Source organism: Arvicanthis niloticus, chromosome 1, assembly GCF_011762505.2.
Source record: "Arvicanthis niloticus isolate mArvNil1 chromosome 1, mArvNil1.pat.X, whole genome shotgun sequence".
NCBI classification, from domain to species: Eukaryota; Metazoa; Chordata; class Mammalia; order Rodentia; family Muridae; genus Arvicanthis; species Arvicanthis niloticus.
Window position 1 is genome coordinate 141,656,981 of NC_047658.1, and position 22,951 is coordinate 141,679,931.

General features: G+C 43.9%; 1 protein-coding gene across 2 annotated transcripts in view; it reads right to left on the reverse strand.

Moving 5' to 3' along the window:
* The window catches only part of Pank1 (pantothenate kinase 1), a 67,255-nt gene that overhangs the window by 20,383 nt on the left and 23,921 nt on the right, over positions 1-22,951 (reverse strand). For both annotated transcript variants that reach the window (XM_034484382.2, XM_076919454.1), the window contains exon 2: positions 8,565-8,917. In XM_034484382.2, the coding sequence (XP_034340273.1) occupies positions 8,565-8,917 (353 nt within the window). The remainder of the gene's footprint in view (positions 1-8,564; positions 8,918-22,951) is intronic.

Consider the following 22,951-nt stretch of genomic DNA (forward strand, 5'->3'; position numbering starts at 1 on the left):
GAGGGAAAGGGAAAGGAAAAGGGAGAAAAAGAAAGAGGGGGAGGGGAGGAGGAGAGGGAGAGGGGGAGGGAGAGGGGCAGAGGGATGGGGAGGAGGAGGGGGAGGGAGAAGGGAGAGGGAGAAGGAGGGAAGGGGTGGGGGAGGAGGGTGAGAAGGGGAGGAGGGGGAGGGAGAGAGAGAGGGAGAAAGGGAAAGAGGGAGAGAAGGAAAGAGGGAGAAAGGGGAGAGGGAAGGGGAGAGGGGGAGGGGGAGGGAGAGGAAGGAGAGGGAGAGAGGAAGAGGGGGAGGGAAAGGAAGGAGAAGGAGAGAGAGGGAGAGGGAGGAGAGGGAGGGGGAGGGAGAGGAAGGAGAGAGAGAGAGGGAGGGAGAGGGAGAGGAAGGAGAGAGAGAGAGAGAGAGGGAGAGGGAGAGGGGGAGGGAGAGGGAGAGGGAGAGAGAGGGAGAGGGAAAAGAGGGAGAGGGAGAGGGAGAGGACGGGTTAGAGAAAATGTGTCTAGAGTAGGTGATTTGAATTCCTCAGCCTCCTGCCTCAGAAGTGCTGGACTTAGAGGCATGCCCCTTATGCCCAACTACAATTTTCTCTACAAAGTTAGACTGCCTGAGGCATTTTATTCTAGTAACCAAAAGTTGACTAATCAAACAATCAGGTATACAGCTTAATTATAAGGCTACATTCTGAGAAACATGTTGTTAGGGGATTTCATCACTGTGCAGACAACATAGAGTGTAGTTACACAAACTAAGTCAATATAACATTTCTAGACAGTAATCTTTGGGCCCTCGGCCACACACGCTATCGAACAAACACTTATGCAGCACATGGCTGTGTGTGTCTTCACCCTGATCTTAAGAGGGCCCTAAATGATAGCAAATTTAATTATCAGAGCCAGCAATCATGCCATGAAGCTTCTGTGAGTTTGAACACAGCACAGTAAACAAGGTGTGGTGCAGCAGAAGCCTTGGTCTGTAGCATTTACTAATTCCCATAGTGTAACTCCTTCTGACCAAGGTCAATTGCAAAATCCCAACCCAACTTCACTAAACGCAGAGACAGGAAGAGACATGTTCCAGAAGCCTTTAAAGCCAGAAAAAAATGGGCTCCAGCTCCTCATTACTTGCAACTCTTGGAACTTTGTGGGGCTCTGAGTTACTATGCAAATTCATGGTAGGAGAGAACCACTCCAGGAAGCTGCCCTCTGACTCCCCAGGTCACTGTGGCACACCTATAACATATTCCATGTAAATCAATGTAAGTTTACTTTGTATTGGTTATGTGGAGTGAGTCTTGGCTTGGGATTGGGGCAGTATTTCCAACAATTCCTCAAATCTCCCCTAAACATATTTTTGCCATTTTGAACTACATATTCATGCTAAGCAGTCGTCTCAACATTGGTGATTATACAATCAAAGTATAAATCACATGTCTGAAAAATATTTAAAGACACACTATGAACTGCAGAATCAAACATTCAATCAAGATGTAATCCAGTATGCAACACTAGACCAGCACATTCATCTCAGTATCAAATGTGCTTTCATTTTTAGTAAAGGTAAAATCATATGTATATTAAAGAATTGTTTTAAAATAATTTGGGAGTAGGTGGGTGGGTGGAGAGATGGCTCAGTATTTAACAGTGTGCACGACTCCTGTGGCGGACCCAAGTATGGTTCTAGGCATTCACAACCCACAGCTCACAATGGCTTGTAATTCCAGCTCCAGGGGATTCGAAGCCCTCTTCACACCACTACAAGCACCTGCACTCATATGCCCATACCCACCCACCCACCCACCCCCACACACACAAATACAGGTAACTAAAAATAAGTATTTAAAGATATAATTAATGTCTTACCAGTAAATATTTTATTTGAATGCCTATGTGTACATGGGCTTGCATAACAACTTCTTGGGGTGTTGGAGAGATGTATCAGCAGTTAAGAGGACTAGCTACTAAAGACCCAGGTGTGATTTCCAGCATCCATATGGCAGCTCACAACCATCTGTAACTCCAGTTCCAGGAGATCCAATACCCTCTCCTAGCCTCTGTGGGCACCAGACATACATACTGAAGGGTCTCTAGCCAGCCCGAGCATGGCAAACATGGCTCTGGCAGGCCTTGCTTCACCCCCCATTCCCTCCGCCTTGCTATAAACCATTAGATTACATTCCTAAGTCTAGTCACCAAGGTCCATTTGCCCACTTCCTCCCGCTGAGGCTGACTTCCAAGGTCCAACCATCAAAGTTTTAAGTCCAGCAATCAAAGGCCCCCTTTTGGTTACCTTAATTAACATGCCCAATCCTAATTAGACACTTTATCCTAACACAGGGTTTCCCTTTTTACCTTTATACACAGCCACTTGCCTCTGGGCCACAGCTCTCAATCCAGACAGAGGCAGTCCTCTGTCCCTCTGGGGCAAATCTCACCTCCCTCTTCTTCTTCCTCATCCTTTGTCTCCTGTCTTTGTCTCTTATTCCCTGCCCTTTGTCTCTCTGGGGTAAACAAATTTTTGTGCTAAGAATTTGGTCTTCGGGTGTCTTGTGCCGATAAGGGTCCTTTCACGTGTGGTACACAGACATACGTATAGACAAAATATAAATAAATAAATAAATAAATAAATAAATAAATAAATAAATAAATAAATTTAAATTAAAACTTCTTGGTGGGGGAAGGAGTTGTGGGGGGAAAAAAAGGAGTCGTGAGTAGAAAGGTTTAGGAGGCCATGGTATCAGTGAAGGCACTGGTGTTGAGCACACACTTGAGAACCACTGTCAAGAGAGGAGGCACGTGATAACCGTGTCTGAGGAGTGGAGAGCGCTGAGTCCATTACCGTACTCCAGCATGGATATCTGATGAAATGCACACTCAGTCCGAAGTGTACCTGCTCTACCTAATTGAAAGGACTGTTTTCAAGAGTCACATGCGATGGCTGCAGTGAAATGCTTTTAAAAGTACTTGTGACTAGTAAAATACCTTGTGTCTTGGCCAGGGATACAGTTCAGTGGTAAAACATCTGCTTAGTATATGTGGGCCCTGATGAAAAAACAAAAACACAGATCAAGTCTAATTGCAAGTTTAAATACTTTTGGAAGGCCAGGCGGTTGTGGCGCTTGCCTTTGATGCTAGCACTTGGGAGGCAGAAGCAAGAGGATCTCTGGGATTCTGAGGCCAGCCTGCTCTACAAAATGAGTTCCAGGACAACCAAGGCTGTTGTTACACAGAAAAAGTCTATCTCAAAAAAACTAACAAACAAAAACCGAAACAACACAAAACAAACAAAACAAAACAAAAAACACAAAAAAGCCATTTGGAAACATTTCCATCTTTTTTAATTTTTAGAGGGCAAAGCAAAGACTCACTATGTGCTAATATTGAATGCTAAATACAGGCAGCCTCAGGCTACTTTTGCAAGAGGATTTCCTTGAGTGTTCTAGGTTAGTTTGTCAAAGATAACTAACAAAGGGGCCAGAGGGGTGGCTTAGAGGTCAAGAGTACTTGCCGCAAAGTTCACATCAGGGCACCCATGTAATCAACTGGCTATGGCCCTGCTGTTACCCCAGCACCAAGTGGGCAGACACGGGATGATCACTGGGACTTGTTGGTTCAGGAAAAGACCCTACCTCAAAGGAAAAAGAAGGATGGACAGTGAGCACCAGAGAACCTCCTCTGGCCTCCGAGTGCACCCAGCCATCCACCCACCCACGGGAGTAGACACCATCATGAAGAACCACACAAACCTGCTCCCTGAGAAAATTCTATTGACCTGCCCCCAAACCACTTTATATCACTTAGCTACAGCAGATAAATGAGTTGCCAACTTTTATATACATTACTAGTTATAATATTAAATATTAATATGTTTAATTTAATGTGTATTAAATATGTATTAAAACTAGCAAAATACCTAAAATTTTCTCGAATTCACTATTTTTAATAGCTGAGTAATACTCCATTGTGTAAATGTACCAAAGGTCATTATCATATCCTATTTATTCAAAGCATAGATCTTACTTTTAAAAAAATCAAAAGAATATCTTCTAGTGTCTACTAAAGTCAGCCTTAGGCTGAAACAAAACTCCCATGTGTCCTGTACAGAAGATAGTGTGGGCTTTTTTTCCTCTATATTTTCTGTTGTTAAGAATATGTGTATTCTTAATACTTTTGTTGAAGTTAAGAAAAGTATGAAACATGGCAGAGAATGAAATATTAGAACTGGTAGATAAAAATATCCTGCTACAAAATTAACCATAATCTACACTGTTTCGTGTTGTTCCGAATAACCGGATCATGTGAAGGGTCCTGTTTAAACAGTGGAATTGTTTGTTGGCTGATCAGTGCCATATAGCACCTAACGTTAATTTTGTTTGTTTGTTTGTAGACTGAGGGTGTGTGTATGTAACAGTCTTGTGTGGAGATCAAACGACAAGTTCCGAGAGCTGGCGCTCTCCTTCCGCCATGAGGGGCCTGGAGCCTGAACTCAGGCTGTCGGGCTTGCTGGCAAGGGTCTGTACCCACTGAGCCATCTCGCCAGTCCACAGCTTACATTAACTTAGGGATCTATGTTCCAACTAACTACATCATTAATTCTGAAAACTAGCATATACCAATTATAATTGACTTTAAGTCAGCAACGGTAATGCCTGCTTATAATCTGAGCACCTGAGAGGCAGAGGCAGGAGGATCAGGAGTTAGGGTGACACTGTAAGATCCTGTCTCCAATAAGAAGTTTGGTTAGGACAGTGATCTTAATATGTTCAATAGAAAATACTTTTAAAAAATCAGGGCTGGAGAGATGGCAAAACAAAACTTTTTAATTAAAATTGAAGAAAGAAATAATAAAACTGAAATAGAGCCTACTTGATTTAAAATACTGTATAGAAGAGTCTAATTTAATGACTGTCTCATCAGTTACAGCCTTTTCTGGATATTCTAAATCGGAGTAGCAATTAACACTTCCTAAAAATTTAAGTGCATTTACTGTACATATCTAGGATACAGTTGTCACAACTAACAACTGCTAACTATCCAGAGTCTGCCAAAAAGCTTTTTTTTAAGCCATAGTAATGGAGTGCTCAAACTCCAAAAGCCATGACTCTACACAGTGTCATGACTTTACACACATGTGCTTTGTGGTTGGTCAAACCATTTAGTACAGAGAGGCAAATATATTCTTTTTTGCTTTTTCTCTGTCTGTCTCTGCCTCTCTCTCTCTCTCTCTCTCTCTCTCTCTGTGTATGTGTATGTGTATGTGTATGTGTATGTGTATGTGTATGTGTATGTGTGTGTACATCAGGTGGCCAGGAGAGGATGTTGGATTTCCTAGATGTGGAGTTACAGGTGGTTGTATACTTCCCAGTTCAGGTACCTGGATCCAAACTCTGGTTCTCATGACTGAGTTGCAAGCACGCTTAACAGATGAGCCATCCCTGTGGCACCTAGAGCAGGGGTTCTCACCCTTCCTCACGCTGCAGCCCTCTAATACAGTTCTTCATGGTGTGCTGACCCCCAGCCATAAAACTCTTTCTTTAACACTTCACAGCTGTAATTTTGCTACTGTTATGAATTGTAATGTAGACATCTGATATGGGACCCACTGAACAGGGTCACAACCTACAGGTTAAGAATCACTGCTCTTGGGTAGCTCTTGACCCTTCCTAAATCTTCACCTTTCTAATCTACAGCACCAGGGGTCTGGAGTCTGGATACCCATGTGCCTTAACAATACTGAAGCATTTGACTTAAGTATCTATTTGACTGAAGTATTTATTACCTCTCCAGCTTTCTATTTCCGTGTTACCTCATCACACAGAGACTCTCCCAACACTTCCTATCCCTCTTACAGGCTTGAGGAAATTACCCCATTCCCACACAAAGTCAGCTCTCTATTTCTCCTTCATGATACAGACATGTGCGCACACACACACAGACACACTCACACAATAGACATACACACACTCACACACAGACACACACAGACACACACATACATACACACACCACACACACTCACACACACATATACATTCCCTCATATCACACAGACACATGCATATACACAAACACAGACACACACACACACACAGAGTCACACACACACAAGATACACACACGCTCACACAATGCATATTCACTTGTTTATCTGATCATTGACCACCAAGGTGGTCAAGGGATCTGTTTTGTACATAATACTACTTGGCACATAGAAAGGGCATGATAAATTATTTGCTGAGTGGATGAATAGCTGCACACAGAAAGAAGGCAGGAGAGCCTATCCATCCTCTCGAACTTTAGATACAAGCACATCATTTATTCTAATAGGACACAGAAAGAAATCTTTCTCAATTTTGTCTTCACGTTGGCCAACACCTATGATAGAAACTGGTTTCAATATTGATATTAACAGCTTGGTCAAAGAGCTTAGCAAATACTCCAGACTTGCACCTTGCTCTGGTCCACTCATTAGGCTCTGAGCACTGCCTGAAGGACAATACGACCTTTCTCCATTCAGAACCTTAAGAAACACATTTGCCCATGGCCAACACAGATTGTGTAACTCTTTCTCCTGGGACAAGAGTGAACCCTGCAGAAGGATGGAGCTGTGACAGAGATTGCACCAATCCACCAGGTTATCTTGGTTCACTTCAGGATCTCCAGTGCACAGACAGGATAGCATGTACTTACAGGCTTGAGGAAATTACCCCATTCCCACACAAAGTCAGCTCTCTTCTGAATTAAAATGGAATCCAAGCCTAGATCTTACCCAGCAGGCATTACTATACAAAAGCATCTAAAGGGCCTGAGAGCTTTTGTGTCTTCCACACAGTGCAAGAATGTTATGACCACTTCTAGTTCTTCTGCCTTGGATGCCCTTCCCCATCTCCCCACACTACTGCCACTGTTCCGCAGATGATGAAATTGTCTCAGCAAAGCCACCAAGCAGTTAAACACAGAAACAGGACTGGAATTCAGGTTTGGTTTCCACCATCCCCACTATGGACTCAAGTCTAATTCTCACTTCTATGTTCCTTAACCTTTCTGCATGTGTAAACTGATGGGTAGCTGAGTCCTTCTGGGGAGAAGGGACCCCGCGTCAATTTAGTAAATAGTTGTATCAAATTCTAGAGCTGTATGGGGAAGGGTGGCTCAAAAGAAAATGGGTAAAACCAGGAGCTAATCGGCCTCACCCAGGATACGCTGGAGGACCGCTACCAGTTCCACTAGGGAGCACCTACTCAAGGTTCAGTTTGTACAGCGCACACACCGCAAGCCTGGGCCTGGTTTTAGTACCAGCAGCCCACCCACTTTCTAAAATTACTCACTGAAATCAGTGAAGTGAATGGTGTTCCTTTTGATGACACAGTTTGTATCTTACAGCTTTATTAAACACCACGAATAATGTGTTCTTTCATTATGCAAGAGTGACAGATTTCCTTCCAAGATTCAGTTACATTTGTCTGGGACAAAAAGCAGCACGACAGGCTTTGAAACAAGGCATCCTACAGCACATCTCACTGGGTCTTCAACTGTGAAAAAGAGCGAGCAATCCTAAAATCTCCTAACGTTCCCTTCACCTGTGGCCTTGCAGTCATTCAACTGCCTATACTTTCAGCGGTAGACCTACACCTGTTCTTCCATGTTATGCTCCCTTCACCCACGAGATGAAGCTAGACAGTAGAGAGATCACCGTCTTGACTGAGGAGATGGAGAGACTAGAAGACAGATGTTGAGGGATTGCTAGAGAGAAGGTGGGCTGAATATTATTTCTCCATGTTTGACAATGAGCAGGCTACACTTTAAAACACTACTCAACGATGCAGGGATCCACCCAGAAACAATAGTGGAGTTGGTTCTGGTTTTGTCACTTTTGCGACAGAGTACTAGCCTTGGTCCTTTAGCCTCTGACTCCCAAGCACTAGGACCACAGGCATAAGCTAGCAGGACCAGTCAAATATTTTATTTTTGTTAAGAGAAACTTCTGAATGGCATTCACAAAACTGAGACATGCATGACAACAAATGAATAGGAAAAAGTAACCATTCTTGGTTAGATCTGTAGAAAGCCTTCCTGTGGGCCTCAGTCGATGTATCCATAGAACTGGTCTCATGCTTATGTAGTAAGTGTCTAGGGAAAACCCAATACTAACTGAGTTAACTGCCTCTGAAGGTGATTGTATCATTCTGTCTCTACATATGACATAGGAGTAACTGTCCAATCCCAGCACCATATAAATGTTCATCATCGCGGCACCAAGTCTTGGAGAAAGAACCTTTAGTTTTGGTTATCTTTGGCTACATACTGAGTTCAGGGCCAGCCTGTGCTACAGAGTGATGATGATGATAACAGATATTGAGTACTGAGTAAGAGTAGGGGCATATTTCCTCATTTAACCTTTCTTGGAACCACCCTACGAAATGGGTCATATATTTGTTATTTTATGGAAGAGGAAACCATGGCACAGACTTGTCCAAGACTCAAGGTTAATGGTCCAGGTCTTAGCATAAGATGACCAGACTGTGATCACACAAGAGAGACCAGTCTGTTCTAAGAAGGGCAAGCCCAACCTACCATTCTGAAGTCCTCCTCAAACTTGAAAGCCCCACCTCCCGTGGCACAGAGGGTGGTGTGGAGGCTGGAGAAGTTCTTCTCGCTGCCCATCTGGATGAACATGTGCATGGCACAGGTGGGGAAGCGGATGAAGTGCAGGTTCCCTTTGCGCCCACACATGGTCAGGTTTTTCAGTTCCAGATGGACGTCTCGGATCCCAGTTTTGCCATAGGCAGTGTTAGAAGTCAAATACTTCCGGATGCTCTTCAGGTTCTCCACCTCTTCCTGTTCTTCTTCTGCAGTGATATCCTTCGGTTCAAAGTAAACCAACTTAACCAGGGTTCCACCAATATCCATGCCAAACCACGGGAATGCTGGGGGACAGAAGAGAAAAGGATGAGGCCACAGGATGTGATTTATGAAAAGCAGGCTCGGTGTTTGAATATTCAATGAGGAAATGTATTCCACATTAAATTTCCTTTAAGTCAACTACGAAAATCTAAAGCAAGGTGCAGAGAGATGGAGGTTCCTGTGGTACAGCTGTTCACAGCCACTCAGAATTAAGTGAGACAGCATAGGATTCTGCAGAATTCAGCCTTGGCTGTGCTTTTGGGACTCAAGTACCTCACCAGTGCCATTCCAGGGTTTAGAGACATGTGTGGCATAGACCATGCTCTACATGGTACTTTATAGAAATCTTAGCCAAAGGGTGGTACACACCTGTCATATCAGCACACAGGAGCTGAGGCAGAACTGCAAGTTGAAGGCCAGTCTGGGCCACAAGTGAGACTCAGTCTCAAAGAAAAGCAGGGGAGAGGGAAGGAAAAGAGAGAAGATAGAGAAGAGACAAGACTGGTTTGGAAACAAAAAGACATCTATGAAAATTTTTCTTTTATTTTAGTGCGACAGATAATCTATGTAAAGCCTTGTCAAATTGTGTCTATTGAGATCTAGAAACAGTCTTTTTTTCTGGTAGCAGATCCACCTGGTTTTCTACTCCGGGAGTGGAGGGAAAAGTGTAGAAGGAACATATCACTGCACACAAAGTCTTTTCCTAAACCTTAGTACTGTCTCATTTATGACTCAAGTCATCCAGGCAACAACTGGTAAGCAGTAATTTCCCCAGTGATCTACAAACACGGGGGTTGGGGTGTATCTTGGTTGGTAAAGTGCTTGTGTGGCATACACAGAGCCCTGGGTTTCATCCTAGCATCACAGAGTAAAACACGTCTGTAATCCCAGAGCTTGGAGAAAGGCTCAGAAGTCCAAGGTTATCCTGTGCCACATAGTGAGTGAAAGGCCATTCTGAGATAGAAACCCCATCAGGAAGGAAGAAAAAAAGGGAGGGGGAGGGAAGGAGAAAGGAAGGCAGACAAAATCTGTAAGAGTTTAAGAGCAACAAATTCCCCAAGAGCAAGTCAACAAAGATGCTATTGTCTTTACAAAAGCTTACAAAGAAAATGTCCTCCAGCCCAATGCACTTCCAAGGGCTGGGGAGTTTGCTTGTCCTAGTAGTAGGTGGTGAGAAAAACATGGAAACTGTTTGCCCTTATTAGAAAATTTAACTTAAAGATGACACTTGCTGGCCCAATGCCTAAAATCCACTCCCAAATGGTTCTTAGTACAAGAGCAGCAGGATGTGATAGGGGAAGCCCAGATTGGACTCTGAGTGACTACTTCCTGGAGCAGCAGTCAGGAGCTCCTGCTTCTCTGGGTCTTGGCCTCCCTGTCTCTGTAGGGAATGAGTATGTTACAATAGTCTCTGGCTCCCTCCTGCCTTAAACGTCATGAATCCTTTAAGAAACATAAAGGAGAAACCATAGATTTCCCAACTCAAAATGCTGCCAGGAGACCTTTCTTGGTGAAATAGAGTCTGGGGTGCTTGCAGGTGCCCAAGCAAGCCCCCGTGCTGCAGCTGAAGCCTGACTCATCAGAAGACAGAAGACACTGCCAGGGGGCCGAATGGGGAGGGGGTCTTCTGCAACATTTTGAAGATAACAGTTTTGTAGGACATGTGTTGAAACTACAAGTAGCCAAGTATGTTGGCGAATGCCACCTAGTGCCAAAGAGGTGGAGGCAGTAGAAAAAGAAGGAGGAGAAGAAGGAGGAGAAGAAGGAGGAGAAGAAGGAGGAGAAGAAGGAGGAGAAGAAGGAGGAGAAGAAGGAGGAGGGGGGGAAGAGGAGGAGGAAGAGGAGAAGGGAAGGCAGGCAGGCAGGCAGGCAGGCAGGCAGGCAGGCAGACCCTGAGCTAGATACAGAGTTCATGTCTGGAGATGTCTGTAATGCTAGCATCCTGGGAGTTGAGGCATAAAGATTTGCCTGTTTTGAGTTTCAAAGGAGCCTGCACTACAGAATGAGAGCCTGCCTCAACAGAACAAATTAAAACAAAACATTTTACGTATTTAAGGAGTACATATAAGCCTGTTCCTTATAGTATCTTTAAGAATGGTCTAACTGGGGATGGAGAGACAGCTCCGTGAGGGATTGATTGCACATGCTACTCTTCTGTTCCTAGCAACTACGCTGGATGGCTCACAACTATCTGTAACTCCAGCTTTGGAAGAATCCAGTGCCTCTGTTGGCCTCCTCAGGCACACGAGCACACGTGTACACACAGACACGCAGACGCATAATTTAAAGTTAATAAAAGTAAATCTTAAGAATAGAATGACCGGATTAACACAACTAATTAAAACAAACTAAAAACTGAGGGTAAGTCAATTAACAAAGAAATTAAGAGTATGACTTCTAAACTGGGTACACCAGACAGCTGTAAACACGATCTCACAGGGATTCCTTTCCCTAGTTTTCCATTAACGAGAAAAGCAAAAGATGGGGCAGTGTATACACAGACGTAGTTACAGATGTTTATCTTTATTTTGCTTCTTGCTTTGAGGCAGGGTTTTATGAAGCCCAGGATAGCCTCAAACTCAGCATGTATCCGAGAATCACCTTAAACTTTCTGACCCTCCAGCTTCCTCTTCCTGAATCCTGGGATTACAGGAATGTGCCCCACACCCAGCTTCTGTGGTTCTAGAGATTGAACCCAGGTCCTCATGCATTCCAGGCACGCTCTCTACCAACAGAGCTACAGCCTGTTGGTAGAAGGATGAAAGAAACTAACTCCTATTTTTATGGATGTGAGCTTGCAAAAAGTTACACAAGACTCTAGATCGCCTAAAGTGCCAGAGATGTCAGGATGAGTGGCTTTCCAGGCAGAGGCTAGGTAGAAGGAATGAGAAGACTATATCCAGGCAACTTCTTGTGCATACAGCAGTTAAAGAGTTCAGCAACAGTGGGAAACACGGTGAGGCCAGAACAAACTACATAAAACCTATAGGGCATTACTTCTACACCGGTAATCTAGAACTGACCCAGTCAACGGATGCCAAGCTCCAGGAGGAAGAGCCCCCTCATATTTGGTGAAATCTTGACAAGCACCTGCAACTGAAAGTGACTGACTCTTAAAAGCACAGCCAGAGATTCCTGAACATTCTGCAAGTTATCTAGAAAGTGTTTTTGCCATTTCAGAGCTTCTGTTGGCAAAGTGTCAAAACAACAGGAAAAAAGTGTAGAGTTATGAAAATTCAGTACAATGTTTTATGAGCAGTTTTGGGCTAAGATAAAAGAGAATGAACACTGGAAGGATTGTGTTCATTTAAGTAGCAATGGAAATCGGATCTGGGGGTGGGGAAAAAGGAGTCAGGAAGGGGAGACTGAAGCTCCAGCTCAGGAGCACAGCACATCCCTGGGATAACTGATGGGAAGTGGGGGTAGAAGAGGAGGGAGAGGAGGATTTGGTTTCCTTTACCTATTTCACATCAAAAAAAAAAAAAAAAAAATAGATAGGTGGTTGAGAGACAAGGTCTTGTCATATAGTCCACGATAATCTGCAATTTACTATGTAGCCCAGGCTGATCTGAAACTTCTGAACCTCCTACCTCAGACTCTTTACAGCTGAGTCTAGCCACCATGTCTGACTTCCACTTCCTACCATCACGAATGCAGCAGTGTTCTCTTGCTCACACTGCAATGCTTTCCCAGGCATGCGTATAAATTGTATTTGTCTTCCTGATATCAAGATCTGCTTAAACCCAAGCTTCCCTTGCAGCTGCCCTGGCGATGGAGATAGGAGACAAAAGGAAGGAAGAAGGAAGGACATCCCGTGTAGCCACCAAAGCCCCCGCCCCACCACCACAGATGGATGTCCAGATATGTGGAGAAACTCAGCTGAACTACTGTGCCGACCAGAAGCCTTGCCCATCCTAGACACAGAATGCTAGCACTCACTCCTTCTTCTTCCCCCCCCCCCAAACCAGATGTCATGACCAAACCAAAACAAAGGGCTGATCTATCTAACTCGGAGGTAAGAAGCTTGTGTAACTTGTGCAAGGCTCTGAGCTAAACCCCGAGGGGAGAGGAGGTTGAAAATAAACAAACCAGAGTAATCAACAATAGGAGACCATGTTCAATTTTCACAAGGACACTTCCATAAACAAGTGCTAAATAAAAATTACAGAAGGCCACTGTTTGGACTCAGCACCTCCCCTCCTCCCCAAAATTTCAGGCTGGAAATCTACATGGAGTCATTTGCACAAATTTGAAACTCCGCTATTGGTTTGACCTTCTGAAGAATCTGAATTGGAAAAAGAGCTGGAACTCCACCCAACCTCAAACAAGCCAGCTTCTACAAGCATGACACTGAAGCTCCTCTGGCCTAATCCTCACACAAGCAGGTAACCTAGCTCTGAGTCGTTCATACCTATCAGCCTAGCCTTGGACACTGAGGCAGGAGAGTTGCTACAAGCTGTGGTCTAGCCTAGCCTATTTAGTGAGATCTAGGCCAACTAGGGGAATATAAGTGAGATCCTTTTCCTGAGATAACAAGGGAAGGAATGACTTGATGTGAAGGAATTTGTTGATGACGTGAAGTTGTCAATTAAATTTTTATTCTGTTTTTCTTTCTCAGCCATGAAGGAAATGACTTTGAAATGACAGATTTATTTACATTTTATTATATCTGCTTTCAAGGCCCCTTCTGCCTGTACCAAACACCTTTGGTTGGCCCCCTTGGAAAGCTGCTAGATTTTAAAAGTGAAAACAAAGCCAACTGAGCTCGGTAACCTTGGGATTGTGGAGAAGGTTCCGTGGGTGAAAGTGCCGGCTGCCAACCCTGAATTAGATCCCTGGGACCCACCCACACAGTACAAGAGAGAACGGACCTCAGACATGCGCACCCCGACATGCACACATACACACTGACATGAAATAAATAAATGTATGTCTTTTTTAAAAAAATCAATAATGTCAACTGTTGTGCTTCTGCCCTTTGACAGCATAAATAAATAAACCTTTGTTCCTCAAAGCAGCGAGAGCTGGGAATTATGAGCCGCTGCAATCAACCCTGGCCTGCTGTCACTAACAGCTCAAGTGTAATAACACTGGGAGGTGAGCGAACTGGCTCCAGAGAGAGGTAGCCCTGGGAGATTGGCACACGCCTGGTAGAACAATTATGTGTGACAATTTGAAATGCAGGTAAGGAGTACACCTGAAGAATGAGCTGACCCACTGAGAGTCTGAAAGTCAAATGTCAGCAGCGAGTGTTGGCTCTCTCCAGGTACCACTAAATAGATTTTTAAAGTGAAAATAATTGCCTGGTTTAAAAACAAAAAGGAAAGAGGATGTGGTCACTAACCAATCGCAGCGGGATGCAAAGTCGGGGGAAAAAACACGTGCCAGGAAGTGAGAGTGGAAGTCTCTGAGGTGGCGCAGGCCCAGAGGAGTCCCAACACTCAGCCGGTGGAGGCAGAGGATCAGAAACTCACAGCCACCCTCAAAACCACAAAAATAAAACAACACTTTTTATTTTTAAAAAAAATCAACAAGAAATATGAGTGGGACAGGGAAGGAGGGCACAGGAGTCACTGCAAAGCCTTGTGTCCTCTCTAAGCTAACCGCTTTAGGGTTGGGCTCATTCTTGAGCATGCTCAGTTTCAGGGTATACTTCAAGAAGGAAGAATGGTAGACACACTTCCGGCCACATTTACCTCTAGGTCAGGGAATAACTGTCTGAAGGGTTATAACGTCTCTGGGCATGCTTAGCCTGTGCCACAGTTTTAGTTGAAGAAGGCAGGGCGTTTGGAAGGTGGACTGTTGATACAAGTCGGTCTGTCTGGCCTAACGGCTAAGATTGTCAGATCTTCCAGGCACGGAGAAACCATCTGATGGAAACCAAATCTGAAAAGGCCTCTGGGTGAAAAGGGTCCACAAGCACTTAACGCTTTCTACCTTGTCCTTGCATGCGAGCCACTGTCTCTCTCTAGCTAAGATGTCCACACCAAGACGAGTTAAGGTGGTGGTTCCCAGCCTTCCTAATGGGGTGACCCTTCCAGACAGTTCCTCGTGTTGCGGTGACCTCCAACCATGAAATTTTCATTGCTTGCTACCCCATAACTGTAATTTTGCTACTGTTATGAATCACGATATCTAATATGAACCTGATATGCAAAATATATGATATGCAACCTCTGTAAAAAGGTAACCCACAGGTTGAAAACCTCTGAGTTAAGGTGATGTTCTTTTTGGTTTGGTTTGGTTTGGTTTGGTTTGGTTTGGTTTGGTTTGGTTTGGTTTGGTTTGGTTTGGTTTGGTTTGGTTTGGTTTTGGTTTTTAGTTCAGCCCTTGGATAAGAATTGGGGCTGGGGTGGGGGTGGGAGAAGCTTATAATGTCATCTCCCAGCAAAGCCAGACTGATTCAAAGTAGCAGCCATTAAGTCAATAGAAGCTTGAAGGAAGCAAAAATCAAATGCACGCAGCAAACACAAGGAAGAGGGCGTTAGAAGAAAAGTCAGGGATTTGCTATAAGGATGTGGAAAGGGACTGGAATCAGAGATATGAAACTGGTTTTTCCTGAACCACATAATCAGGAAAATGGCTAGAGACTGCCAGGAATTTGGATTCTCTAAGCCAGAAAAACAACAGATAAAGGTGAAGGGCAAACTCTCTAGCATTTTTTTGCCAAAGGAGAAAATTTTCTACCATGAGGCCAGGGGAACAATCCAGAGTGCTGGGCTCCCTAAGCAAGCCCTCTCCTTCCAGCCTGACTTTATTTTTGGTTCTAATTTCAGTTGGTCATCTTATTCTACAAAACACAGTACGCAGCCCAGTAGCCAAAGCAAAAAGTTGTATTTATAAAGTCGGAAGAAACCAGAAACAAAATAGCAAAGAGTAGACTGGTCATTTCAAGACCTGGCCAGGGAGGGCCAGAGACACAGAACAACAAAAAGACTGGCTAATAGCCCAACATGAGGTTCTTTCAAGTTGTTCCTTGTACGTAAAGGTAAGGCCGTCACTACCACCGAGGGATTCTCTGATCTGTGGGTTCAACTTGTTCTGTCTCATTATCTTATTTGGTGTTGCATGTGTACTTGTGAGTGCAGGCTTGTTTCTACTTCAGAGCATATGGAGGTCAGAGGTCAACTTCTGGGAGTTGGTTCTCTTCTTCCACTATGGGATCCAGGGATCAAACTTAGGTCCTCAGGCTTGTGGGGCAGGTGTTTGTTTGTTTGTTTGTTTGTTTGTTTTAAATCCAACCCTTTTACTGGCCCTCAACCTGGCCTGGTTGGTAGATTGGAATATTATTTTCTGTAATCTAGATTTTGTGGAAGATAAGTAAATAGCTTAGCTTCAGGTCAGTGTTAATAACTCCAGTAGTGGTGTTAGCTTCTGATGCAGCTTCATTCAAAACAACAGCTGCCAGTAATTCTTATCTAACAGATATGGCTTCAAATGGTAAACTCAGCACTGAGGACGGATGAAAAGCAGGGGTGAAGCCCTCCCTCCGGGCCCAAATGGACATTCTCTACTTGGGGGAAGACCGCCCAGCCAGATTTTGGAATTCTTTCAGTATTTAATTTTTTTTTTTTTTTCAAAACAGGGTTTTTCTGTGTAGTCCTAGCTATCCTGGAACTCACTCTGTAGACTAGGCTGACCTTGAACTCAGAAATCCACCTGCCTCTGCCCCCCAAGTGCTGGGATTAAAGGCGTGCGCCACCACTGCCCGGTATTTTAAAGTGGCTCCAATCCACTCCAGTCCACTCCTTTCTAAACAGCACAGCAGGGACGTCTGTTGTCGACACTGACTTTTCCAATCTTTTGTTTCACTACATTGTATACAATGGGATGAGCAGGGAGAGCAAATAGCTTGTCTTTTGGTCAGAAGTTTCAAAATCAATAAGGATCACACCCAAGTTTATTTAGAAACTACTTCATATCACCTAACTCAGAGCCCTGATTAGGCATCACCCAGATGCTGTGACTAGCCAGGACACTGTGGGACAGTCTCCTTTGAAGAAGAGTTGGATGTACTTCATCTGCACGATGCATATATCTGGTCAGCAGAAGGGCGAGTTGTTGCAGTCACTTGGGCTGCTGACCAGATAATTCTGGTCTTTTCCTTTTAGGCCCAGTGAGGTGAGATACCAACCCCTGCCATTTGATAACTGACCTGGAAAGTGTTCCTGGTCAGGCTACTGAGTTGTGAATGTTTGTTCTTTCCAGGCAAAAGGGCATTCAGATGGTTGGAAACTCTGCAGGGCCCTTTGCCAAAATAGCAAGACGTAGGTTGCTCTGTCATCTGAGTCTCAGAATGAAGACAGGCCACAGTGGACTCCCTGTCACCCTTCAGTCCATGTGCCTTTAAAAAAAATGTGTATTTTTAATTGTGTGTGTGAATGTGAGTGTGTGTCTGTGGCGGCCAGGAGCATCAGATCCTTGAGACTGAAGTTACAGTAGTTGTGAGTCACCTGGTGTGGGTGCTGAGAAGAGAATTTAGGTCCTCTGGAAGACCAAAATATTCTCTTAACCAGAGTCACCTCTCTAGCCAAATGCCTTTTAAAAATCAAAAATCAATTAACACATTTATTTATTTGCATGTGTGTGGTCAGAAGACAGTTCATGGGGTCAGTTCTCTCTTTCCACCATGAGTCCTCGGATTCAAATTAACATCCCCCAAGCTGGGCCTGAGGTTTTGTTTCTTTTACACCACTGAGATTTGATTTCTTTATTATCATAGGCCAGACCTGCTATATTAGTACTGAATTAGTCTAATGACATATGAGATAATCTGCTTAGAGAGAGAAAAGGTTGGCTCACACTCATGGTTCCAGATTAAGAACCAGGTAGCTGCTTTGCTCTGGGCCTATGGCGAGCCTGTACATCATGGTGTGACTGTGAAGAACAAGACCGATCACTCTATCAACCTGGAAACAAATGTCAGAGAGCCAGCAGTGACCAGGGTTTCACAATCTCCTTTAGACATGGACCCAATAACATCAGGCCTTTTACCTACCCTCTGCCGCCAAAGTTCACTGTCTCTCCCCCATGATTAACGACGTGGACTCTCGGGGAGTATACACGAGAATGCAGGCTTTATTAAGAATTATTTACAGAAAAACTGGAGAGATGACACAGTGGGTAAGAATACTGACTGCTCTTCCAAGGGACCTGGGTTTGATTCTCAGCACCTACATGGCAGAAATTACCACCTGTTAACATCAGTTCCAGAAGATTTGATGCTGTCTTCTGACCTCCACTGCCACTGGGCACACTTAGGGTGAACATACAGTCATGCAGGCAAAACGTTCATATACATAAAATAAATAAATATAAATAAATAAGACTGCTCCACCTGGGGATCCATCCCATGTGCAGCCACCAAAGGCAGACCCTGATGTGGATGCCAGGAAGTGCATGCTGACAGGAGCCTGATATAGCTGTGTCCTTAGAGGCTCCGCCAGAGCCTGACATATACAGAGTTGGATGCTCACAGCTAACCACTGATCTGATCAAGAGGTTCCCAATGGAGGAGTTAGAGAGAAGACTGAAGGAGCTGAAAGGGTTTGCGTCCCCATGGGGAGAGAGCAACAATACCAACCAACCAGAGCTCCCAGGGTCTAAACCACCAGCCTGGGAGCACATAGGGAGAGACCCATGGCTCCAGCTGTATATGTAGGGGAGGATGGCCTTGTTGGGCATAGGTGGGAGAGGAGGTCCTTGGTCCCATGAAGGCTGGATGCCCCAGTGTGGGGGAATTCGAGGGTGGGGAGGTGGGAGTGGGTGGATGGGTGGGAGCACATCCTCATAGAAGCAGAAGGAAGGGAAATAGGATAGGGAGTTGTTTTTTGGGGGGGTATAGGGAAAGGGGATAACATTTGAAATGTAAATAAAATATCCAATAAAAAATAATCTAAAAAAATAAAAAGGAATTATTACATAAAAGTGAGAAGTTGAGGAAACTGAGAAACTAAGGTAATGAGACAAAAGACTGAGATTAAGAAAATGTTTTCCAAGAGAGGAAGAGACCATTGAAGTTCCTTTGTTTGGCATTGTGTGGGCAATGGCAGAAACTGGACAAAGGCAGAGGTGACGAATCTCTGTTGAAACTGGTTAATTCTCTAAACTATCATGGAATGAACCAATGGAGAACCTCCATACCCTGTGTGTTATTGATACGTTACCCACCCAGGTAAGAGTGGTGGCAGCTCGCCCCACCCCCAATCTGTCTTAGAATCTGGCTTAGCTGTTGGCTTGGACTATCTGCCAGCTATTAGTCACTTTGCTCGCATTACTGCCTTCTGACCTTGCAGGTGTCTTGCTAGTTATTAATTATTTTAAACTCTCTGGCTTCTTAGTGGTTGGCCTTGACTGACTGTTGTACATCAGTTACTAGCTGGTGTTATTACCTCTGACCTTGAAGGAGTCTGATGTGCTGGCAATTACATGGAGCTTTCTTTGATATCATAGCTACCAAGGAATAGACAGCTGCAGTGTTCTTGGTTATCTTTATCTACAGGATTTTTAGTGGTCTCTTTCCTGAGATGGGACAGGCTTGTTAGAAGCCATCTTCACGTACAGCTTAGCGTAAAATAACGAACTGCATTAGAAGCAACATATTAAAAGCAAGAATATTTAATAATCAATAGTGTCTTGAATGTGTTTCCCAGAGAAGAAAGGTCTGGTACACACTATCCATCTGGCTCACCATAACTGGCCTTCTTCTCAGGGGCTGCTCTTCTCTCAGCTGCTCCACTTGGATATATCATACCCAGCTACAAGCTCTCTCATCCATTTTCCTCAGTGCCCCATTCTGCTGGGTTTGCCCTTAGTTTTCCTTTCAATTGGAGCCTCGGGTCTCACTGTAACATACGTGCCTTTGCAGGTGTTCACCCAGGCCTTTTTCTCCTCCTCCCTACTACCTACAGGTATCTGACTCTTCTGCTTCGTGAACTTTAAAACAAACACTTGGTTTGTTTGTTTTGTTTTGTTTTGTTTTTATTCCTTCCCTTTGCATTTTGTTGCTTCTTTCTTTTCTCTGAAGTTAAGTCTGTAGCCCAGGCTATCTCTAAACTGGATATAGCCAGGGATGGCCTTAAACTCCTGATCCTCTTGCCTCTTTCGAGGGCTGAAATCTCAAGTGTGCACAACCACACTTGGTCTCAGAGTTGTTCTTTAAAGTTGCTTTAAATACTAAGACTGTCTGAGATGGTCTGTTTCCTGTGGTGACTTTCGAGGGTACAGTGGTGACCCCAACAGCATAAATGACCAAGGACAAGAGGAAGGATGCAGACCACACTGGAACCACACGATGTTTCCTACCGGCTTCAGAAGTGATTTTAAAGATGTAAGGGAGTTTGGCGGGAAAAAAAAAATCTATCTCCTCTTGATTTCACAGGCTAAAAAAACTCCAGGAAAATCTAAGACTTTCTCTGCTTAGCCACAGAAATGTAAACGTCTAAGTGAGATGACACTTTCTAACACGCAGCCAGCAGCATAAATTTTTGGTCGATGACGGTGGTCCCCTAAGTTTAGCACCAAAATGACAGTACAACCATCTTCCTTTGTGCAAATTTCACCGCGCTCACAGTGATGTAATTGCCCGATGCCACTTAATACATTGGAATACACCTATGTTTAAGCAGCACTTCCCGACTGTAAATCAGACACCTGTATGAGCAACTACTCCTCCTTTGGATATGTGTCTGCCTCAACGGCTTTGGAAAGTAACAATTCTTTCAAAGTTGCAGGAAGTTAGAATCAAGCTATGGGCTCTTGAGATGGTTCAGCAGGCAGAGCCGATTGCTGAACACACAGGAGAGGCTTGAGTTCAATCCTGAACAGGATTTCTACAAGAAAACACACACACACACACACACACACACACACACACACAAAGAAGAGCCGATCAGATAATCAAAGTGTATGCTGAGGTCCAGCACAGTGGTAAAGTACATACTTACCATGTGTCAGGTCTTAGGTACAATTGCAATACCACACAAACACTATCTCTTTACTTATATCTTGTCTCTGAGAGATAGCCTTCCTTTCATAATGTATAGATTTGGTTGATAGTACATTTTAATGGTTTGTTAGTATATAGAGAGAAAACTTTAAGAGGCAGAAGAAGGGGCCTCAAACTCAATATTCTGTCTAATAAATGAAGGCCAATGAAGCCAGGCATAGTGGTACATGCCTGAGATCCCAGCAATACTCAGACAGTGGGACCCAAACATGATGAGCTCCAGACCAGCATGGAGTAAATAATGAGACCTTGTCTCAAAAAGTAAACAAAATACAAACAAAAAGGATCAGGTAACTCTCCGAGATCAGTCATTAAAACAGCAGACATCAGATCCCAGTTCGATTTCACCAAAGTCAGCTATTAGAACAGGAGACATGAGAACCCAGTTCAGCGCCATAAGCCAGTCTTCCATTCTGCTAGGATGGTTTGAGTTGAGTTGAGTTGTCTAATGCTTGCAACTAAGGGTCCTGATGGTTAAAACATATGGAATAACTGAGCGACTCACTGACCTGCATATGGAGGCAAACTGAAGGATTGCTGAGTTCTACCTAGTTCTTACCCTCCCCCATCCTAGATGCACACACACAGCAAGTCTTCCAAAGCTATATGTCAACAACATAAAACCAAGAGTTCAAAAACTCTAATTTTAAAGACCTTAAAAATTTAATAAGGGGTTTCTGTAGCACTCTGAAGAGACCTATAGTTATTGTACACAGATCTGCTAAACTTTTCATTCTCTATACAAAGAAACCAAAGTCAGTGTTTCTCTCAAATTAATGCATGCCGGACTGCCTGAGTTTAAATTGTAGTCATGTGGTAACTGCCAATACTGTCAAAGGTACAAGTACTCACACCACTCGTGGCCACGTAAACTGGCTCAATCTTTCCTGTGGGGCCATTCAGAAATCTACATTAAAAAGTCCCAGATTCCTCAACCCTTGACTCTTCTTCCAACCCTGAGGACATACTTATAAATGTGTCCAAAGAAATTAGCATAAAATTTTCAAACTTTGGCCAAGATTTCCCACAGCTGTAGGATGCTTGCCTAGTGTGTACAAGGCTTTAGGCTTGATCTCCAGCAATTCAAACAAAAGTCAAGAAAAAACCTGAAGCATCGATGTCTAAAAATTCAGGGCTGGATAAACAAATGGTTGTCCATTCGCACAAAGGAACAACACATCCTTATCTACATCATTTGGTTTGGGGCTGCAGAGATGGTTCAAATGGTTAAGAGCACTGGCTGCTCTTCCAGAGAACCTATGTTCTATTCCCAGCACCCACATGGCAGCTCACACTTTGTAACCAGAGCCTTGGGGAATCCAATATCCCCTCCTGACTTCCATGGGTACCAAGCATGTACATGGTACACAAACATACATGCAAGCAAAGCACTCATACACAGATGAAATAAATAAAAATTGTTACACAGAATTTAAGGGCATTAAAAGGCAGTTCTGGTTAGGGTCAAGGATGGTGATTAAACGGCACATTTTGTACGATTGCAGTTCTGTCCACAGATGAAATTAGCCTTGAGCAATTACAAAAAGTAAGCCTAGACTCACTGTTATCCATGGTTAACAGAATGGGGTGATCTTTTCTCCTCTTCAGAATTCTTTGACATTTTTTGATTTTAGAATCAACACCAGCTAAACTTAATAATTCAAGGTATTTTAAAAATCCCGGTTAAAACAAGACGAAATTTCGTTAACTTCGCTTCAGGCAGCTAATAGCCAATCTCTGGTTTCCTGTATCCCCCAATTCTACTTTTTTTTCTCTCTGAGCCAAGAGCTTACCCACATCTACTACCATATCAAAGCTGCTGTCACACCCACTGGACACTAGCCATCAAGTATGGCTGAGAAGCCAGGTGAGTGGGGCTTGCCTGTTATCTTAGTCCTCGGTGGGCGTGGACCATAGGACAAGGAGGTCAGATCTTCCTGACCAGTGGACCAGGAAGGAGGACCATGAGTGTGGGGGCAGCCTGCACCACAGAGAAAGTTCCTGTCACAAAAAAAAAAAAATCAGAATGTGTGGATATTAATTAGTTCCC